Source organism: Prionailurus bengalensis, chromosome B4 (genome assembly GCF_016509475.1).
Source record: "Prionailurus bengalensis isolate Pbe53 chromosome B4, Fcat_Pben_1.1_paternal_pri, whole genome shotgun sequence".
Taxonomy (NCBI): Eukaryota; Metazoa; Chordata; class Mammalia; order Carnivora; family Felidae; genus Prionailurus; species Prionailurus bengalensis.
In genome coordinates this window covers 83,396,479-83,414,160 of record NC_057358.1, presented here as the reverse complement: position 1 = coordinate 83,414,160, position 17,682 = coordinate 83,396,479, and the positions used below count along the sequence as shown (strand labels likewise).

Here is a 17,682-nt window from a genome sequence, read left to right as displayed (position 1 = left end):
TCACCCCTGTCATCCTTCAGACCTCAGCTCAGCTGGGTGTCCTCGAGGACACGTTCCTTGATATCCGGCCCAGGTCAGGTCCTTCTTACACACTCCTAAAGCTCCCTACAGCCTCATGGCTAGCATCAAATATGCCTGGGGCAGAGCCAATGTCCATCTCACCCTCCCCTTGATCCTCAGCACATCGTTGGTTCCCAAAAGCCATTTGCTGAGCCTAGGCTCAGAGCAAAGGAATTTGGTGGGCAGCCATGAAGGAGCTTCTGAAGTCACAAAGCTCCACCATCTCTGGATTGGGGGTGGGAGGCAGGCAGGGGTGCCCAGGAGCATCACCCTTCCACAGAGGTTCCAGGCCCATAAGGGACAGGCCCTGAGGCCAGCCCAAGACAGGTAAAGTTACCAAGGGTCGCAGAGGGCAGATAGGATCTTTGTCATGAGCCAGGTACATGCAGGACAAGGTGAGGCAGGCCAGGGACAGAGGACCCTTGTGCTGGTCTGCGGGGCCAGGCAGGCTGGGCTGGGGCTGGCCTCGAGTGATATCAGGCTAAGGAATCTAGGTTTAGTCGGTACACTCACCATTTCTAAGTAGCTGCTTTTGGGTTTTGTTTGTCCCTTAGTTTCCTAGCAAAGCTTTGGGAAAACATTCCAAGTGCTGCTGAATTCTGGGGAAAACAGTTTTGCTTACGTGTGGGCCAGGATTTCTAAGGGGAGGAGGTGGTTCACTAGAGGCCCACACAGTGGGAGTGGGGGCTGCCCCTACAGGAGAACAGGGCAGGTGGAGGGAGACCAGGGGCAAGCACCACCTCTGGGTATTTCCTCCCAGGTTCTCCTGGCTCATGCTCTGGACTCCCTTGCAACCTGAGCCTCGCTTCCAGGGCCCTCCCCAGGCCTGCTCCTGCTCACAAGAGCCCTTTGATCGGGCATGGGGGAGGCTCCTCACAGTCCTTCCCCGCCTGCAGCACTCCTTCCTTTGGCTCTTGCTCAAAGCACTGCCCTGTGTCTGGGCTGTCCTTCCCTGGCCTTTCCACTTCTAGGTCCTGTGCCAACCTGCCGCCTCTGTGGGGCCTCTTGGTCATCACCGGTCTCCATGCTTCCCAGCACTATGATTTCTCTCCTCAGCTAGGCCAAAGCTTCCAGGCAATAACCGTTCAGTGAACAGTCTTGGCCTGAAGCTTGGAGTCTCAGAAACACAGAGGACCTACTATGTGCCCTGAACATGGCTTTCTGATGAATGAATTGACTAATCACTGAGCCAGAATTGTCCTTCACAACCCCCCCCCCCCGCCCCCGATCCTCCCCTTGGTTTAGGCACCTGAAATATTATTGTCCTATTACAGATGAGGAAACTAAAGCTCAGACAGTTCGGACAGCTGGTCTAAGGTCACAGCAAGGAAGTGGCTGATCTCAGGTGAAAGCCAGCCTCTCCTGCTGCTTCACCCCCCACCCGGGGCTGCCCGGAGTGGTTTCTGCCACCCACTCCCTACACCCAGCAGCTCACTTCTGACACTCGTCCAGCACAAAGGCTCGTGGGTGGTCGTCTCCAGACATAGTAATGACCGTCTCACGCTCAAAGGCCCCTGGGCGGGTCTGGTCTACTGTGTGGCGGGTGATGGTGGATGTTGTGTAGCTTGTCCAGTAGAGAGTGTCCCAGCCACGGTGATAGGCCAGGCCCTCCACAGAGCCCACGTCTGCAAGGAGACAGGAGTAGTCATAGGTCGGGATGGAGCCAGAGAGCAGAGCCGAAGGGGCAACCGGGGCATGAACTCAGGGGGAAGGCCTGGAGCACCCGTTCCTCTGGCATATGGGGGGCTGCAAGGGGATGTGTGGGAGCTGAGGAGCATATGGAGGCACAGCCCTTGGCACCCCAGCCCTCCTTTCCTTCCCTATTTTCTACCCAAATGATCCATGGCCCATCTCCCTGACCCTTCTTCCTGCTTCTCCCCACAGCTGGGTAGAATTGGCTTTATGGATTTTAGCAAATCACATCTGACTTGGGCTGTACCGGGTGGGAGCTTCCTGCTTAACAAGGCCAGAACTGGATTGATTCTCACAGACATCCTAAACTCAGGTTAAAGAATTAAGTGCACAATGGGTAGTGGAACCATAGCCTAAGGGGATTTTAGTGGCCTCTAGCTGTATGTCGCCGTGGTTGCCAGAGGCTGCATTAATAGAAGTACTGTAGCTTAAACAATGGCCTGAAGGGAGGGGACAGTTCTTGCCAGTCTCTCCTGATCAAGTTACAATCACAGGGTATCTAGTTTAGCTTTGGCCACATTTTTAGACAGGCATGGGGACTGGACTGTGTGGAGCAGGAAATGTCCAGAGGAGGGTCAAAGAACGGATCTATGTTTATCATCGCTGTATACCAGCCACTAGAATAGTGTCTGGCAGGTCTCCGTGGCCAGAATGAATGAATAACTGAACAAACGAGTCAAAGGACCGGGGGGGGGGGGGGGGGCGGGCGGTATCCAGCCTGGAGAAAAGAAAACTGTAAGTGGAACAAAACAGCACTTTTCACAGAGCTGAAGGGCTGTCCTGGGGTGACGGCTCTAGCACCCACTGGTCTCTGTGGGGTGCACATGACACCTGGGCTGAGCTAAGCATTCATACCTGTGGTTCAGGTGATCCTGTCTCACTATGCAGATGAGAACTCTTGGACAGCACAGGACAAGTGCCTGAAATCCTGTGTCTTGGGTTGAACCCAGCCTTGTCTCTGCAGCCTGTGCTGTGAGCACTGGACACACAAAGGAGGGTTTTGGCTTATTCTGTGCAGCCTGGGGGCAAGCTAGGATCAGAGGAGGAAGCGAGAGGGGGGCCAAGTTTGACTCCAAATGAGGAGAAACTTTCAAGTAAGTATAATGGGTGCAGTGTGATTTGCTGGCTACTTGTCAGGGACATAGTCACAGCTGGGATTCAGATCTGGGGCGGAGCGGGCTGGCTCATGTCTGAGGGCTTTTCTACCCTGAGTCGGTGCTGATCCTCTGCATAGCCCCCTACCCCACCCCCCCTTCCTGGGCAGATCGGGGTCTGGTCTCACTCTCCACAATGGTGATCCTCCCCGAGCCATCGTCATTGATCCGTTGGATGTTCCCAAAGTGGATGTCGCTGAAGAAGATGCGATTGGGGGTGCCCGGGGAGGTGCCTGCTCGGTAGTCAAAGGCCAGAGCGATGACATTCTTCATGTGCTCAGGATCCTCAAAGGGTTGCACGGGTGCATTGAGGTTGCGCTCATCAGACAGGTGGATGCTCTTGAGGATGGTGCGCTCTGAGTAAAGCAGGTAGCCCGCGTACTCTCGGCACGACGCCCCGTCTTCAGCCAGCATCCCGTGGGCGCAGGCACACGCCCGCTGCCCCCCGCCCCGGTACAGGCACAGCTGCTGGCACCCGCCATTAGCCACTGCACACACGTTGGTACCTGGGGGGAGGGCATGGGAAGGAGATGGTTATGGAGGGTAGGGTCCACCTTGGGAAAAGGCTCACCGGTGCCTCTGGACTCTCAGCCAAGGTGGACACTCTGGTTGGTGCACTGCTCTACCTCAGCAACTCGGCACCCAAACCCATCCTTGAGCTCCTCAGCCCCTTTTCACCCCCCTCAGGTCTCTGGAGCCGCTGGAAAGTGTCCCTGTGGGTTCAGCGTCTCTCCCGGCCCCTCTCAGTCTGAGAAATCACCCTGTGTGCCTCTCCTGCCTGGCCCAGAGCCCCAGCCTCACCTTTCTGCCGGTCCCGGTTGAAGACTTTGATGTCTTTGAGCTGGACGCCAATGCCTGTTCTCAGGGGCACTGAGTCTGTGGCATTGTCTTTACTCCCACGCTTGATGGAGCCATTGGCGTGAGTCCTAGGGGAAGGGAAGGCCAGGCCGTGAGTGGGGCATTGACAGAGGTCAGGAGGGAGGGAAAGGATGGCCAGCGAGAAGACCGGGGCAGAAGGCCTCACCTGTCACTCCAGTAGATGAAATCCTCAAACACAGACACTGAGAACATGTCCATATTGTTGCTGGACAGAACCACCTCACGGTTCTCGCCCGTCTCCAGGTCGATCCGCTCGATCTTGTCTGTCCGGGCATCGCACCAGTATAGCTTCCCATCCTATAGGCCAGAGGCGCGCACCTCACCTCCAGTGCCCAGCACTCCACACCAGCCCCAGTGTCCTGGGCAGCAGGGCATGTCCCACTCACCCCTGCCTCTCGTATCTTTCTCCTCCTTTCTCCATATCCTCCCTGCCCTCTGACCTGCTAATATGCCGACCCTTCTAGACATGCCTTCAGTCCTCACTTCTGAGTGACAGCACACCCTCCCCCTGACCTCTAGGGCAGTAGGAGTCCTACTCTGGGTTGGGAGCTGGGCCAGAAGACCGCAAGACCTATCCTGGGTCCATATCTCCCCACCGAATGGGGGGTTCACCACAGGGAGAGTCTATGGGAAGCAGAATATAGGGTAAGGGGAGCCTCCCCCCACAGCATGGGGTCCAGATATCCCGAGGGCTCCAGGGCCAAGCCTGCATTCAAACCTGATAGTCCACTGAGATGCCATTGGGCCAGCTGATGCTGACATTAACCAGCACAACTCGCTCAGTACCATCTAGCCGAGACCGCTCGATACGTGGATACTGGCCCCACTCAGTCCAGAACAGATACCTGTGGGGTGGAGGAAGCAGAAGTGGGGTGTCAGTCCCCAGACCATGGAGGAGAGAGGGTCTCATAAGTGTGGGCTGTGGAGAATGACCAAGCCAGAACCAAGCCAGGGCTGGGAACTGGACAGCCTGTCCAGCTTCTCACCCCTTCTCTGGGTGGACAGTGATGGCTCGGGGCTTATCCAGACCCTGGGAGATGACCACGTAGCGGAAAGAGCCATTGAGCCTGGCGACCTCGATGACATCAAAGCCTTGGTCTGTCCAGTAGATGTTGCCTGAGGAGGGAGTGAGTGGGGATTAGGGGGTTGGGTGGGAACACATGCACCTGGTCCCCTTCTAGCCCCTAGATCCCTGCTGCTCCCCCATCAGTTCCTGCCTCGTCCTTCTCCTCAGACTCCTGAGATCCCGCTTCTCTCCTCCAGGCCTCCACCCTACCTGGAGGCCCACAGCCCGCCCAGGGCCCTCTCATGGCTCACCTGCGATCCAGTCCACTGCAATGCCCTCCACACGGCCAATGCCATTGGTTACCACATCCTCGCGCCATGTCTGGTCTCGCTTAGCCCGGCTAATGGTACTTAGGCCCATGTCCACCCAGTAAATGGTGTCATTTTCTGGAGATAGAAGAGCCAACATTGGGATGCCCAACAAGGCAGGGGAAAGGTGGAGGGTCAGAATCAAATGGCAGTCAAAATAGAGGTGAGTGCTGGGGGTGGGGGAGGCAGTGGCACGGGGGTTGGAAGGGAAACTAGAGCAGGGTAGGGGGAGCTGTGGTATCTCCCCCTCCAGCTGTAGTCAGGCTGCCTCTCACTGGGCTCCCAGAGCACACTACCCTCAAAGTAACGTCCCACTCTCTCCCACCACCAAATCACTCACCAGCATGGAAATCAATGCCGACAGCCAGGGAGGTCCCCGACACTGGGACCAGGGCATCTGATTTATCATTGGGATCCAAGGGGATTCCCCGGATTCCCTCGTGCACAGAGTACAGGAGAAAGGAGCCCACACCTGAAACACAAGGATACTTCAGGCCTGGGTCTCGCTGACACCCTCTTTAAACTTGGGCTCTGTCACTCTGAGTATCTTCTTCCAGACATCATGCCTCCCCCTTCAACACACAGATAAACACACCTGAGCCTGAGGCCTGCAGCTTGGGCTGGGAGGTCACCTGGCTGGTGGGGGTGGGGGTGGGAAAGGAGAGCAGCTCTGGGGAACCACCTGCAAGACTACTATCCCCCACTAGAGGGCAGAAGAGACCTGGACTTCTCTCCCCAAAAGGGGCCCTGCAGTTCAACTTCACTCCATACAACCCAGCACCCCCAAAAGCTGTTAGGAAGAACCTGGGGAGTTTCAGACAAGGCAATGGAACCAGATGACTCCTAAATGGAGACTTCCACCTGAGTTTCCTCTTTGTCCTCCCCAGTCTGGTCTGTGCCACACACTCTCAAACACCTAAGACTCAATATCCTTGACATCTCATTCCTGAGCCTTAATTCTGTTTTCCCATTTCTTCTGAGGTGCCACTATCCACGTGAGCCAGAACCCTCCACTGCCTCTGCCCCATGATACACTGTGTCCCCAGATGAATCCCCCAGGGGCTCTGGTTTCTCAGGCTCCTTGAAAAAAAGGATTCATAGTCAAGGGAGTTTGGGGAAACCCCAAACATTAGTCTCCTCTTGAAAAATCCTCAGTGCAGATGAACATACTCAAGACTCTGAGAAGTTCTGCAGCAAAAAACACTTAAACTTTGTTCAACCCAGTGTTTCTTTCTGTAACATCTACCCACATCAAAGAGGGAGGTTCCCAGGAGCGCACTTTGGGAAGTGCTGTCCTGGGGCAAACTCATAAATCAGTCAGCAAGTTCTTGTGAAATGTCTCTGAGTCTCATCCCTTCTCTTAAACCCAGCCGCTAAGCCCCATCTCTTAACACTGGGCTCACTCTAATAGCCTCCTAACTGGTCTAACTGCCTCGGTTTCTCCCTCCCCCACCCAGCCGGCTCTCTGCCGCCAGGTTAATCTGCCCCAAACACCACTTTCCAGGCACTCCTGGCTGAGAACCCACAGGAGGCCCGCCCTACCTCACAGCATCACCTCTGACACCCCCCACAGTCTGCCCACCACTCAGGCTTGGCGCCTCAGGGCCTCTGCACATATCCTTGAATTGCTCTGGACCCAGTGCCTAACTTATTGTCCCTTCCCCTTTGATCCATGCACTTAAATCCTACTTGTCCTATAAAACCCAGCTCACAGCACATCTTTTCTATGAAGCTGGCCCTGGCGCTGCCTGCTGACATCTATTTCTCTAAAATCCTACTGCAGACACTGGAGGGGTCAGAGCTGGAGACTTGGGCCATGGTGGGGGGCAAGATGGCGATGGGGCACTGACCCTCGCAGGCCTGCTGGCCACTCCGGAGGCTGTAGCCGGCCGTGCACATACAGGAGCGGGTCGACTCCGATGTGGGCAGGCAGAGCTGGGAGCAGTCACCGTTGTTGACACTGCAGGGGTTGGTGCCCTCATGGTCTGGGGTGGGTAGGAGGCACAGAGAAAGGGTTAGGTAGACCTTCTCAGGACCTTAGTGTCGGGCTTGCACTGCTTAGGGAAAGGATAATCACCGCCTTCACCCTGGACCTTGTGGGGGTCACCACCCAATCCACACTCAGGTCTTTTGTCCTCCCAGGCCCTGGCTCTTGTGACCAGGGTGGCTGTAAGCTCATATGGTACCTCTGTGATGATGAGAAAGAGGAGACCCTCTGGGTGGTGAGTGGAGTCTGACCCGTGTTCACTCCCATTCACTTCCTTGCCCAGGGATTCCTACAGCTGCTCATGGCCACAGCCCTCACCCCTCTCTAGCCCACCCCCTGCCCAGGGCCCTGGCCCCCTGCCTCACCCAGCTGGATGCTCTCGTCGTAGACCTTCATGTGCATCACCAGGGTGGTGCTATTCCGCAGGACCACGGATTCTGAGCCATCAGCCTTATTGCACGTGCCCATCTTCTCTGACACCTGATCTGCCCACCACAGCTTGTCCCCTGGGGAGGCAGGAGGGAATGAGACCCTGGGGAGGGCCCCACCCCCAGGCCAACCCAGCCCAGCCTCTCTGATCCTGTCCCTACCCCCACCCAGCAGCCTCACCCATGATGGCCAGGGCAGTGGCCTTGCCCAGCTGGCTCCGCATGGCATCGATGACCTCTAGGCCACTCCCGTCCAGGTTGCAGCGGCTGATGGTGTGGTTCCCAGAGCTGATCCAGTAGAGTTTGCTTTCAGGGAAGTCGATAGCCAGGCCTAGAAGAGGGGGGCGTCACTGCCACCAGAAAGTCTGGCACTCAGACTGGGGGCTGAGGGATGTGTGGTTTTGGAGGAGGAGGGTGACGACAAGCGCTAAGCTGGGAGTTCAGGAGACAGAGGGGTAATTGCGGGACCCTGAGGATCTCCTGGGTGGGGAATTAGGAAAGAGTGGTAGCGTAGGAAGGACAAGCCATACCCACAGGGCCCTTCTGGCCACTGAAGAGCAGGGTACGGTTGCTGCCATCCATGTTGGCCATGCTGATGTTGTCCCCATCGGTCCAATAGAGCTTCCTGGGAGGGTGGCAGGAAGGTAAAGTCAGACTCCTCTTTTCCTCCCGCCCCACACCCCACGCTCCCCAACCTTGGGCCCTGGACTGACCCACGCAAGGGGTGGACAACCAGGCCATGGGGCTGCTCCAGGCCCTGCACCACCGCATTCTTGAAGGAGCCGTCCAGCCGGGCCACGTTGATCTGCTTCTTGTTGCTGTCGTAGCTTGTCCAGAACAGGTTTCGGGACACCCAGTCCACAGCCAGCCCATGGGCATTTGGCAAGTCTGGGGGGCACAGTGGGGAGTTGGAGATTGGGTGTTTGCAGGGCATAGGTCAGGAGACTGTAGGAAGTGGGGGGCTGGTCTGGTTTTGGGGGGAATCAGGGTTGGGAAACCAGGGTTGGGGCATTGAGAAGGGAGAGGATTTGGAAAAGGAATATCAGGACCAAGGGGACCAGGGATGGGAGCAAGGGCTCGGTGGTGGGGTGGGGGTGGGGGGGCCACACCCACTGCAGGGGTCCAGGGCAAGGGCAGGACCTGCAGAGACGACAGTCTCCACGCCTGTGCCATTGATGAAGGCCCGTTTGATGGCCTGTGTTCGCACATCGGACCAGTAGACGCGCTGCTCGCGGGCATCATAGTCCAGCACCGTGACGTTGTCAATATCGGGCACCGTGAAAGAGATGATGTAGTTGTAGTAGGGGGCATCCAGGTCCACCCCTCGGATCTCCATCTGACGTGCGTACAGCAGGAACTTCTTAAACTCTGTGGGGCATGTGGCAGGTGACTGAGGGCAGCCCCTTACCTTCATGCTTCCCACCCACCCAGATTAGGGTCCCTCCCTCTTCTGGTTCCTTCCATCTGCTGATGGTCATTGGCTATCGGAAGTGCCCCCATTGGGCTCCCTGTCTGAGTTCACACACCTTCTTACAGCCGTTGTGTCTGGAACCTGTCCCATCAGGCCCCTCCCAGCTGGGATGCTCTATCTTCACTTACAACTGGGAGCCTGGGTACCTGACACCTTCCCCTTCAGCCTCAGTTTACCACTGGCTCTTGAGGGAGGGGCCTCCTACCATAGCACGTGGTGTTGTCCTTGTGGAGCTTCATGAGGTGGGGGCAGGCGCAGGAGACGGTCCGGTTGTAGTTGATGAGACACAGGTGGGAGCAGGGGCCTCGGCCCCCATTAGCCTCACAAGGATTAGGAGCTACGGGTGGGGGAGGGGAGAATGGAAAATATCCTGTGAGTCGCTGGCCCCTGCCTGGCCTCTCTCACCTCGACCGCCCCCTCTTCACCTACTCTCACACGCCCTGTTCCAGCATCACCTGCCACCAGACTCTCCAGTCAGCAGACTGGCCCATCCCCGCCATCCCTCATGCTCTCACGGCCCCCTCTTCTCCTAAGGCCTTCTAAAGAGGCTGCTGGCCCCTTACCCATGGGCTGCCGGGAGGGGTGGTACACCTGCAGATCAAAGGGCTGGGTATTGGTCCTCTGTACCACGGTGACATTGTGGCCGGTCCACTTGTTGGCCTTGGCCAGCGTGTTTGTCCGCCAGTCCGTCCAATACACCTCCCCCCCATACAGCGTCACTGCAAACGGGTGCGATAGGAACTCGTGTCCCCGAAGCACCTCCATGTGGCCGGAGCCGTCGTAACGGGCTGAGTAAATGGCATCTGACCTGAGAGCGTGGTCGGGGCAGAGTGAGGATGATGGCGGGGGCCATGCCCTGGCCCATCGCCCCCCCCAGTTCTAGCACACTGGAGCAGTCCTTCCTCCCAGGCCTTGCTGGCCAGGGAAGGCAAACAGAACAACATGGAGTGAGAATCAGAGTGGTTTGAGGTCTAGGATCCCAGGTCTCGGATCCCGATTCCGACGCCCTGAATCTCTTGGCTCACTTCTCCATAGGGCCACAGTTAGCACACAGGGGCTTTTTTTTTGGTGAGGTTGGAAGAAGGTACCCACTCTGAGCAGACCAGTTAGAAGTTTGCCCTTCCCCTGGGTGGACGAAGTCCCCTAGCAGAGCACACAGGTTTGTGAGTGAGGACAGGAGGTTGCATTTTAGCCTGGCCCGCACCGGGGCCAGGCAGTCCTGGATGGGGTGACAGCCCTGCTTCTACCCTCTTCTCCCCTCTCCCCAACCCTCAGTCCTCTTGCTGGGCCCAGCCCTTGGCCGCCCCAGTTCTGACTCCAGCTGCCTCAGGCGTTTTCACCACCCTTATCGCTGGTGAGCCCTGGGACCCCCAACCCCACCCTGTCCTGGGGGGAGGGGAAAGATGGAGGCGTCTGGGGGTGTGGTGGGGGGCAATGACCTGGCATCGATCCAGAGGATGCGCTTCTCCAGGTAGTCCACCGTGAGCCCGTTGGGCCAGCCGCCCGAACCTGTCTCCCGGTGGATGGTGCGTCGCCCGGCCCCACTCATGGAGGCGGCCTCGATGCGGGGCAGGCTGGCATCCCAGTCTGTCCAAAACAGGATCCTGGGAAATGGGGAGTGAGTCAGGGGGGGCCAAGGTCAAGGGCCTGGGGCGGGGCTATTATAGGATCTTTGGTAAAGGGCAGAGGGGGTGAATAGCGTTTGAAGAGATAGGTGTCCCTGACCCGGCTGAATAAGGCTTCAGAGGAGACCATGGGGCCAGAATAGGGCTGAGCAGGGTTCTCACCCATCCCGTGGATCCAGCGCGATTGCCCTTGGGTGCTCAATGTCACCAGCCAGGAGGGTGGTCCGAAGGGTCCCATCCAGCTTGGCCACTTCAATCTGGTCCAAGTTACTCTCCACCCAGTAGATGTTGCCTGCAATCCAGTCTACAGCCAGACCCTCAGGGGTGGCCAGGCCGTACTGAATCACCACCTCGAAACTAGTCAGGGCTGGTGAAGAGAAGGTCATGGGAGTGAAATCACAGTATAGTAGGACCACCCTCAACCTTGACACCTCTGCCAATACCTCTGATGCACCCTGGATACAACTGGGGTTCACAGACCCCCTACTCTCCTCACCCAGGCCCCCTGCCCCTCCAAGAGGTCAAATAAGGAGAGAAAAGGCCTAGCTTCCAGAACCCTGAGGAAGGGAAGGTCACAGCTTTCTTCTGCTTGCAGCTCTCTGAAGGGCTAACCCATGGGAGGAGGTCAGAGCAGAGGGTGGAGGCTTTGGGGGACAGATGCAGAATCAATATGAGGACAGAACTTTCTAGAAGTCACTTCAAAGACTGTCTTAAAGATTTTTCCCTGGAGATATCTATCTATATCTATATCTATATCTATATATCTATATCTATATCTATCTATATCTCTGTGTATATCATGTATAATTATATATACACATATAGATATAGATATAAAATTATTTTCATAGTGTGAACATTATTACAATCTACTTAGCCATTCCTTTGTTGATGAACATTTAGGATGGTTCCAAGTTTTGTCTATAACAAACAATACAAACTCCTTTAGTAAAATGTGCTTCTTTCAAGTCTTTGCTCAGATGTCACCTTCTCAGAAGGCCTTCCTTGACCACCCCATTTAAAATGCCGACCCCCCATTCTCCCTACTCACCCCCTTTCCTCCTTTCTCTATATCCACACTGCTAGCCCCTTCTGTTATATTCCACGTTGTACTCATTTGTTTATATCTGATATCTCCTCTGGCATGTAAGCTCCCTGAGGACAGACATTTTGGCCTGTTTTGATCACTGCTGTCTTCCCAGGTCCAGGTGTATATGGCAGATGCTCAATATGTGTGGAAAGATGTCTGTGATGGGTCAGGCTGCCTTTGGATCAAAGGCATGATTCAGGTACCCCATTCCTAAATGGCTTTTTCCTTTTAAGCCTGCAGTTCTAGGATTTGGGGAGCTCCAGACCATTCCAAAGAAAGGCTGATCATTTTGTTAATTATCAGGCTGGCAGCTTTGCTGACGATAATTACGGGGCGTCAGGAACTGAGACCCACAGCAAAATCTAACCCAATTAACGAGAGTGTGGGGGATGGGGGAGCTAGGGGCCTCTGCTTCAGGGTGGCCTGGATCTGGGCCTGTGGCTCCGAGTGCCCAGGTGCCCCTTCTCTCTGAAGAGCACCCCGCATTAGTCCTGGGCCAGCAGGAGGGGGCTGTCACCTCCGTTGTCCAGCAGCTTCCCGCGGTAGATCTTGTCCTCCACCACATCAGTCCAGTAGAGGGCGCTCTGGCTGAGGTGGAAGTCCAGGGCGATGGTGTTGCGCAGACCGGGCACCAGAACGCTGTAGTCCCCTTTGTGAAGGTCGATGCGCCGGATCTCATGGCGGTTGGAGAAGATGATGAATGGCTTGAAGGGATCTGGGGAGGAGCGTGACAGGGGTCAGCACGAGGCTTGCTGCCTCAGAGCCGCCCTGTCCAAGAGCAGGCAGGGCAGGGTCTCTGTTGGCCCTGGGCCTGGTCATGGAGGGAAACCACAGCCTTTGGCATCCGGCAGCCCAAACCCAGCCAACTGAAGCTCAGGGGCCTGCCTCAGCCTGCCCAGCCTTCCCGGCCACCTTTCACCCGTGGTTCACCTAGGCTGCGGCAGCTCTCGCCGTCCGGCTCCAGCACCCAGCCCTCGTAGCAGGAGCACTTCACGCTGAACTTGTTCTGGTCACACTTCTGGCTGCACTTGAGGTGCTTGGCACAGTAGCTCTGGATCTGGCAGGTGTGGTTGTCGGGCCCCAGCTCCATGCCCAGAGGGCACGAACACACAATGCCTTCGCCAGGTGCCACCGAGCAGTTGTGGCTGCAGCCTCCGTTATTCAGAGAGCACTGGTCTGTGGTGTGGGCAACAGGGGACAGGATCAGGGTCAGGATCCAGGAGGAGGAAGGACGACGGCCTGGCTGGGTCTCAAGTCCTGGGCAGCCCAGACAGAGCCCTGGCACCCTGCCCGTAGCATCTTTCTTTTCCATTGCCGGCCAAGCCTCTGTCCCCACGCTTCCTCAGGACCAGGATTGGGACCCCAGCACCCACCACGGGGGCCACCCTTCTCCTTTCCCTGAGGAACACCCTCACATCACGGATGCATCTAGTCTCTATTTTCCGGTCTCTTCTTGAGCCCGTGGTGGGGGGCCCCAGCTTTCTGCCTCTCTCTGGGGGTTGCCCTTTTTTCCTCGATCTCTTCTGATTTGAGTGTGATTAGGGTGGGGTGTGGTAGGGAATGTCCTGCCAGGTTCTCTGACACACCCTGAGATCTGCCAGCCCTGACTGATGACCTGTCAGCAGTTCTCGGGCCGGTCCCAGCCTGCCTCCTCCCCCACTCCTCCCCCCTGCAACAGATGCTCTGCCTGGCGTGGAGGAGACAGGCTGCTCTGCTCTGCTCCCCTCCCTGACCCCTATTTCTTTTGATCCTTGAATGCACAGCCTCCTCGCCCCACCTTCTCTCTCTACGGGCACTATCTGTCCTTGGGAACCCAGTTAAATAGCTGCCTCCTCTGGAAAGCCTGCCCCGACCACCTCAACACTCAACCCTGGTGTCTTCATCTTTAAAAGCAGCTCTGTGCTGTTCTCTGGTGGGTGTGAGTGAGGGTCTGTGACTGCAGGAAGGGGGTGCACTGCACTGTCTCCACAACACCTTAGGACCTCGGACCAGTTACTTAACCTCTCTGCCTCAGTTTTCTCCTCTGTCAGATGGAGATGATAACACTGTCCGCCTCACAGGGCTGTTGTATGGATTAAATGCGATAATAGTGTGGTGTGCTCAGCCCGGCCTCTTGCCGAGGCCAGTCTGAAACCAGTAAGGGTTGCTGGTAACTTCTTGGGGTGCTGCTTGCTCTTTCCCAGTCTGAGACCACTCCCCGATGAACTTGCCCCGTTCCACCTGTCCTTGAGACTCCTTACCCAGCCACCCTCCCCACTCCTCTCCTGGGGCCTTTGCTAGGCCTAATCCTCACCGCAGAGCTCTCCCTCGTCTGAGCCGTCTCCACAGTCATCGTTGCCATCACACAGTTTGTCGGGGGGCAGGCAGACTGAGGTGTTGTTGGCGCAGGGGTGTGAGGGCGGCCTGCAGGCCAGGGACTCACAGTTCTCTTCATCCGAGTTATCTTCACAGTCACTGTCGCCATCACACACCCAAGCTTTGCTGATGCATCGAGCTGCGGGGTGAGTATAGTATGAGGGCAGGCCCAGGCGGGAGGGCTCTCCGTGCCTTTCTTCTCAGACCCGATGGGTTTCTCTAATAGGGTCGTGATTGTAATGCCTTGGGGTCCACTAGGAACCTTGGAGGCCTTTTCTGTCAGATTCACAGAGGCAGCAAAGAAAGCAAGAATCTGCAGAGGGTGCTGTAGCTCAACTCTGGTGAGGGTTTTGGTTTCCAGGGCCTTTAGTGCAGGCCCTGGCCCCTTACGAAGCTTCCCCCATGCATCATGCACAAGCTTTTTCTGTGTGGCCCTTTGCCTCACCATGTCCCCACCCCCAGCCCCCGCAGCATAGCGCTGTCTCCCTCACCACTCCCTTGCCACTGCCTCTCAATATGGTCTCCTCCTGTCCATGTTGCCCCAGTCAGGCTCCTGCCCCTCCTTTTTACCGGAGTCCTTGCAGCCAAACTTGACATTGGGGTCACAGACGTGGGTCACTCCCTCACAGCTCTTCTCATCACTGGAGTCCATGCAGTCAGTGTCTCCATCACAGCGCCAGCGCAACGGAATGCACAGACCATCCAGTCGGCACTGGAACTCATCATTGTGGCAGCCACCGGGAGGCCGTGTGGCTGCAGGGGGACAGAGGGAGGGCAGGGGGGGTAGGGGCTCCACGTCAGCCATTCCCGTGTCTGCCTTCCCAATCCCCCTCCTGTTCTGCCCAGTCCAGAGCTATGAGCCAAGGCAGGGATGGAGAGTTCTCTGAGTCCTGCTGACACTTCTCAGAAGCTAACTTGGAGTCAGGAATGTCACACCTCCCAGGACCCCAGCAATCAGCTCGTCTGTAATCTCTCTATTTTACACACCAGTGCTCTATTGGATAAGCAGTTTGCTGGGCCAGAACTCAAAGGCCCCCCATCTTGGCCCAGCCTCCATTTTACCCATTCACTCCATAAACACCTCTTGAGTGCCTCATGTGTGCCAGGCACTGTTCCAGGTGCCAGTGTGAGCGAGCCCGTCTTTACCCTCATGGAGCTGAAGTTCTAGCAGGGAAGAGACAGTGAAGACATGACACAGAAATCCAGAATGTTACTGCAGGGAGTGTTCCATGCCATGGAGACGAAGCTGGGTCAAGGCTAGCGAGGGATGACAATGCTACTGGGTAAGATGGTCAAGGAAGGCCTCTGAGCAGATGTTTGAACAGAGGCTTGGATGACATCAGCCGTGAGAATACCGGGAGGTGCAGCCTGGCAGAGGGAACAGCGAGTGCGAAGTCTCTGAGATGGGACCACGCAGGGCATGTTTGCAAAATGCCCGAGGCATATTTGAGACTGCATAGCTGGAGTAGAGTGAAGGAGGAAATGAGTGGCAGGAACACAGGTCAGAGAGGTGGTGGGAGCCCTGCAGGCCATGGAGTGGGGCTTGGCATTGATTCAAGTGTAGAAGGAGCCAGTGCAGGCTCGAGGGCAGGGCTGGGGTGTGATCTGACTCATGTTCTGCAGGATCACTCCGGCTGCAGCACCGAGATCTGACTCAGGAGGCCGGAAAGGAACAGGAACAGCACCCGGAGGCATAGGTGACTGTGCAGGAGCCTCACCTTGTTCTCACGCTGCCGCCCGCTCCTTCCACCCGCCCCGCCATGAATGTGGTCAGTGCTCTTGTCTTGTGCCTGCATTTCAGCACTGGCCTTTCTTGGGGCTGGTTTTCCTTCCTTGGGGCCGGTTTTCCTTCCTTGGGGCCCCTGAACCTCCTTCTCATTGAATCTCCTTCTAGGATTATCCTCTGAAAGCACCTCCTACATCATTTTTTTCAGGGTATTTTTTATTTATTTTATGTTTTTTTTTATTTGAGAGAGAGAGAGTGAGGAGGCAGGGGAGAGGGGCAGAGGAAGAGAGAGAGAGAGCGAGGGAATCCCAAGCAGGCTCCACACTCAGCTCAGAGCCTGACATAGGGTTCCATTCCACGACCCTGGGATCATGACCTGAGCCGAAATCAAAAGTTGGATGCTCAACCCACTGAGCCACCCAGGCGCCCCAGCACCTCCTATATCTTATCACCTTCCAGCTTCAAAGTCCTTCAAAGACCCCAGTGCCTGACTTTCAACTGCTGATATAATCCACCCCCTTTGGACACAGCCTCGTTCCCCATCGGCCCCTCCAGTCTGAGGGCCCCCCTCCCCCAAGCAGAGGCAAAAGTGCTCAGTTTCACCGTCTAAATCTTACTACTGTGTTCTCCACCCCTAGCGCCCCCCTTCTGAGGACCCTCTCTCATGTCCATTCGGCCACAGTCGAATCCCTCATCAGGGTCCAATGCAGACCCTGCCTCTTCCTCAATGGCCCCAGACCACTGCAGCTACCACCACAGTTAACAGTCACTACCAATCAGGACATGTCTGCTCCCACATGCCAGGCCCCCACACATCTCCTCTCATTTCATAGGGGAGGAAGCCAAGTCTCAGAGGAAATAACTTGTCCAAGTTCACCTAGCTTGTGAGTGAGGGGCAGAGTGCTTCTCCACCACACCACAAGCCTCCAGAAGCTCCCTTCTCAGAATCCCAAGGCACTATTACCTGTCCCACTCACCCAGCCCTTCTGAGATGGCCCTTGAGACTCAGTGACTGTTTCCTGGGCCTCAGGTGACCCTCCCTGCCCTCTCTCTCAGTTCTGGGTCCAGAGTGGGTATGTGTGCCGTCAGTACTGGTCTAACTGTGTACACCTTCACTCTGTAAGGCAGAGGTTGCAAACTGGAGGTCCAGGGGCTAGATGAGGCCTGCTGAAAGATTTTGACCTACAGTATTTTTAAAACCTTTGAAGTCCATTGTCAGTTGTTATGGGTTGATTTGTGTTCCCTAAAAAAGATGCTGATGTCCTAACTCATAGTACCTGTGAATGTGATCTTCTTTGGAAATAGATCTTTTTAAAAAAAAAAAAAGAGAGAGAGAGAGAGAGAGAGAGAGAGAGAGAGAGAGAGAATCAGTGGGGCGGGGGGAGAGAGAGAATCTTAAGCAGGTTCCACACTGTGCAGGGCTCAATCCCACAACCCTGGGATCATGACCTCAGCTAAAATCAAGAGTTGGATGCTCAACCAACTGAGCCACTCAGGAGCCCCTGGAAATAGGTCTTTGCAAATGGTCGAGTTAAGATGAGGTCATTAGGGTGAGACATCATCCAATATGACTGTGTCCTTACATAAAGAGGAAATCTGGACACAGAGATAGGCAGGCACACACACACGGGGAGATCACCATGTAAAGATGAAGGCAGAGATTGGGGTGAAGCATATACAAGCCAGGGAATGCCAAAGGTTGCCTGTAAACGCCAAGAGCTAGGAGCGAGGCCTCCCTCAATCCTGCCAATATTTTGGACTTGGGTTTCCAGCCTCTAGGACTGAGATGAGAAATTTCTATTGTTTAAGCCACTCAGTTTGTGGAACTTTGTTGTGGCCAC

General features: G+C 56.0%; 1 protein-coding gene across 2 annotated transcripts in view; it reads right to left on the bottom strand.

Annotated features, from left to right (window-relative positions):
* LRP1 (LDL receptor related protein 1) overlaps nt 1–17,682 on the bottom strand; it is an 81,839-nt gene that overhangs the window by 23,451 nt on the left and 40,706 nt on the right. The window contains exons 21-42 of one of the 2 annotated variants that reach the window (XM_043564531.1): nt 14,686–14,868; nt 14,054–14,254; nt 12,691–12,936; nt 12,278–12,475; nt 10,833–11,037; nt 10,485–10,649; nt 9,609–9,853; nt 9,251–9,382; nt 8,715–8,942; nt 8,288–8,462; nt 8,105–8,199; nt 7,756–7,905; nt 7,512–7,652; nt 7,010–7,144; nt 5,500–5,631; nt 5,103–5,237; nt 4,772–4,901; nt 4,504–4,630; nt 3,931–4,082; nt 3,708–3,832; nt 3,035–3,412; nt 1,496–1,685 (exon numbers count right to left, since the gene is read on the bottom strand). In XM_043564531.1, coding sequence (XP_043420466.1) covers nt 1,496–1,685; nt 3,035–3,412; nt 3,708–3,832; nt 3,931–4,082; nt 4,504–4,630; nt 4,772–4,901; nt 5,103–5,237; nt 5,500–5,631; nt 7,010–7,144; nt 7,512–7,652; nt 7,756–7,905; nt 8,105–8,199; nt 8,288–8,462; nt 8,715–8,942; nt 9,251–9,382; nt 9,609–9,853; nt 10,485–10,649; nt 10,833–11,037; nt 12,278–12,475; nt 12,691–12,936; nt 14,054–14,254; nt 14,686–14,868 — 3,868 coding nt within the window. The remainder of the gene's footprint in view (nt 1–1,495; nt 1,686–3,034; nt 3,413–3,707; nt 3,833–3,930; nt 4,083–4,503; nt 4,631–4,771; nt 4,902–5,102; nt 5,238–5,499; nt 5,632–7,009; nt 7,145–7,511; nt 7,653–7,755; nt 7,906–8,104; nt 8,200–8,287; nt 8,463–8,714; nt 8,943–9,250; nt 9,383–9,608; nt 9,854–10,484; nt 10,650–10,832; nt 11,038–12,277; nt 12,476–12,690; nt 12,937–14,053; nt 14,255–14,685; nt 14,869–17,682) is intronic. The other variant, XM_043564532.1, reaches the window with a different exon arrangement.